The sequence below is a fragment of the Cavia porcellus genome, unplaced genomic scaffold (assembly GCF_034190915.1).
Source record: "Cavia porcellus strain 051 isolate PalLab524CR breed Dunkin Hartley unplaced genomic scaffold, mCavPor4.1 scaffold_2, whole genome shotgun sequence".
Taxonomy (NCBI): Eukaryota; Metazoa; Chordata; class Mammalia; order Rodentia; family Caviidae; genus Cavia; species Cavia porcellus.
Genome location: NW_026947485.1, coordinates 117,235,501 through 117,239,082, shown reverse-complemented (window position 1 = coordinate 117,239,082; position 3,582 = coordinate 117,235,501). Strand labels below are relative to the sequence as shown.

At 42.5% G+C, this 3,582-nt stretch overlaps 1 protein-coding gene across 1 annotated transcript; it reads right to left on the bottom strand.

Moving 5' to 3' along the window:
• Positions 1-679: 679 nt before the first annotated feature.
• Positions 680-1,630, bottom strand: LOC100715478 (olfactory receptor 5V1-like). The gene has a single exon (XM_003479502.1). The coding sequence runs from the start codon at positions 1,628-1,630 to the stop codon at positions 680-682; it is 951 nt and encodes a 316-aa protein (XP_003479550.1).
• Between the last annotated feature and the right edge of the window lie 1,952 nt (positions 1,631-3,582).

Genomic DNA, 3,582 nt, shown 5'->3' with positions numbered 1-3,582 from the left:
GCTGGGAAGGCCCAAAGGTCAGTGGCAGAAGCTAGAAAGTCTATGCCAGTGTGGTGAAGGAGCTGTGCTGGCAGAGTGAGGGTTCTACGCTGAAGTCAAAAAGCCACACTCAAAACAAAGAACCAGGGCTGCCCTGAAAAGTACCACAGCCATCCTCAGGGACACAGAGGTTCTGAGCTTCTCCAATGATAACCACAGTTTAGTACATGCCAGGAAACTAGCATGATGAGTTTGTCCTGGAGATTAAGCAGCACATGTCTTCCCCTCTGGAGCCAGGAAACAATGCTCAATGTACAGACTAGCGCTTCTCCAGGAGAACCAGTGGCTCAAACAGCAACACATAGGAGAGCCCAAAATGCCTCACTCATCTTCCCCATGTCTCTATTTATGCTGGCAACTTTCGTCAGGTGGAACATCTACACTTACCACCATGCTGATTTAACACAGCTGGTATTAAGTTGGCCATCAGTTTTTAATCCACAACACAGGGACATCTGTTTTTGGATGCCAAGTTTTTTAATTCCTGATGTTTGTAAATATACATGGATAAACATAAATAGTTTAGTGCATGGCTATAAATGTCTATGTATGCTTAAATTAGTATTTTACATTAAGAGAAAATGATTCTTTTACAAATTCTTCCAGTGGGCTCATTCTAAGAGCACTGAGTCACTCTTACTTAATTCTGAGCTTGCTGTGAGCACCTTCCACACAGAACTCTTGCCAATGCTCCCTTCACCTCCATGTTCCTCAGGCTGTAGATGACAGGGTTGAGCATAGGGGTGATGATACCATACAGCATGGAGATGAGTCTGTCTCTGGAAAGAGAGCTTTGGCTGGAAGAGCGGCGCAGGTAGGTGAAGATGGCTGTGCCATAGAACAGACAGACCACCAGGAGGTGGGAGGCACATGTGGAGAAGGCTTTGCGCTTCCCTTCTGCAGACTGGATCTTCAGGATGGTCGAGATGATGTAGACATAGGAGATCAAGGTGGTCAGGAAGGCGCTGGTCCCAAAGACTCCTCCTATCACTAAAGCAAGCATTTCAGCCATGTAGGTGGACGAGCAAGACAGGGCCACAATTTGTGGGATATCACAGTAGTACTGGTTAACCAGATTGGACTTGCAGAAGGACAGGCTGAAGGTGGACACTGTGTGGATGGCAGAATTGAGGAACCCAGCAGCCCAGGTCCCCAATATCAGCTGGGCACAACGAGCCTTGGTTATGATAACAGAGTAGTGAAGCGGAAAACAGATGGCCACGTACCGGTCATAAGCCATGACAGCCAGCAGGAAGACCTCAGTCCCCATCAAGGCCACGAGGAAATACAGCTGCAGGGCACAGCCAACAAAAGAAATGCTGTGGTCCTCAGTCAAGAGGTTATGGAGCATCTTGGGCACAGTAGTGGATGAGCAGAATATGTCTAAGAGGGACAAGTTTGCCAGAAAGTAGTACATGGGTGTGTGCAGCCTGGCCTCAGTGCCGATGGCCAGGAGGATGGCCCCATTTCCTGCCAAGGTGACCTGGTAGATGATGGCAAAGGCCACAAAGAGAGAGTAGCGCACCTCAGGGAGATCAGAGAGCCCAATGAGGATGAATTGAGTCACCATGGTGACATTGTAGGCGTCCATCTCCTGTCTCCTCCAGTGTCACTCTGGAGGGAAGAAATCAGTAAACTCAGAGTAAGGTGGCAACCAAAGACTTTAGTGCAGAGAAACTTCTGGAAAGCAATGATGTGTAATTAATGATGAATTATGTTAGCCTTTACCTTAGTTAGAGACAACTATTAAATTTAATATGGAAAACATGTCCTACTTTGGCCCTCCAACTCCTTTCCAAGAAGCTGCTTCCTCAGTAGTAGTAGTAGTGTTACAGGCAGCTGAACTAGTTAGAAATATTATAGGCAATCAGACAGGGTGAGGCCCTCAAAGAAGCTGACACAGAGGACTGGATGTCTTGTGACCTTGGAGGAGACACACCCCTCTTGCTGTGGGCCAGATCTCAGGACAGAAGGCAAAACAAATGCAAGCACCCCCTAAATACAATTCTTAGAGATTAAGTATGGATCACCTTGAAAAGCCAGGAGTCACCATTCCAGTCCCCTATAGGAAGAGTCACTGATCTGTAAAAATATTCCTTTGCTACATGTCTTGCTTCCCTCTTTTCTCTGATTTTAACAATTTTACCTGAAAAATTAAACTTATTGATTCACCATGGCTCTGTCCCATCTCATGCCCATCTACATCGTGAGTTCCCAGTTTTCTCCCTTTAGACCTGCCTCACTTCGTGGTTTTACTCTTAAAAATCCTTGGAAAATGCAGAATCTTTGGTAACCTGCTTGGGACCCCTTTTGTCTGTCTTGTAGACAGAATATTTCTTTCTCTCAATAAATATGTTCTGCTCTTAATCTCCACTGTTCCTAGAATTCATTCTTCAATTCTAGAGAATACAAACTTGTACCAGACATATAGCAGGTCAAGAATTTCGATCTCCTATATCAGTAGTAGGTGCCAATATCTTGTAAGTTCCATGTCACTCAGGTTTGCAGTGAGCGTGAGATTCTCCTGCCTCAGTCTTGCACGGTGCTTGCAGGTGTGGGCCAGGACACCTGGCTACACGGTATTTCTTAAAATATTTATCTTTGGTTTCTGGTCAATAGAAAATCTTCATTTTTTTTTTATTTAAGAGGAAAAAGAGAAGACTAAAGAGATACTAAAAATGCTCCTTCTTCTTAACGTTTCTGTCTTCAGCTTAGTTTGGAATTTTACAGTTCAGTGAAAACTGGTAGTGCATTTCTCACACCTGTTTTATTCTGCTTTATATTTTGCACTTTTTTAAAACATCACATTATAAAATGATTAGAAAATAAAACGCAACTGTCTCTACGATTCCTCCTTCATTTCTTTTGCCTGATGGAAACTACATATTAGCAACATCTTTTCTTAGATAAAACATACAGTATAAATTAACAAATTATATGTAATTATTTACTTACACAGATGGAATGAAATTAATTTCTAACACTATGTTTTCATACAAAATTAGTAAGAATCACTGAATCTTCTAGATGTTATTTTTCTATCCTCATACAACAGCTGACTTGGAAGAAAATAAAATTCTTGATAATCATCGTGAAATACAGAATGAAAATTGCTATAATAACATGAAATAGTTGGGTTTCATTAATCATTTTAATAACTGAATAAAAATACTAAAGCAAACGACATCTCCTGTGTCAACTGTTCTGTTGCCAAACACCCAAGATTCTCTGGATAAAAAGCACAAATTTGAGACACTTCCAGGAAAATAGACACATTTAGAAAATGGAATGCTGACTGAAATAAATCAGAAGCACAAATTGGAGCACCACGAGGTATCTCTCATCTGATTAGGAAGGTACAAACTAAGAGATGAATGAAAAAAGGATAGAAGAGTTGAAGGGATGGGTCTCTAGATAGAAAGGGATCCAGGGGCCAAGGGCGAGGAGTGAGGAGAAGGAGGAGAAGCAGGCAGAGTGGAGGTACAAGGCTTCATGATCTCAGTGAGTGTGGACATTATGCTTTGCAAATATTATGACCCATGA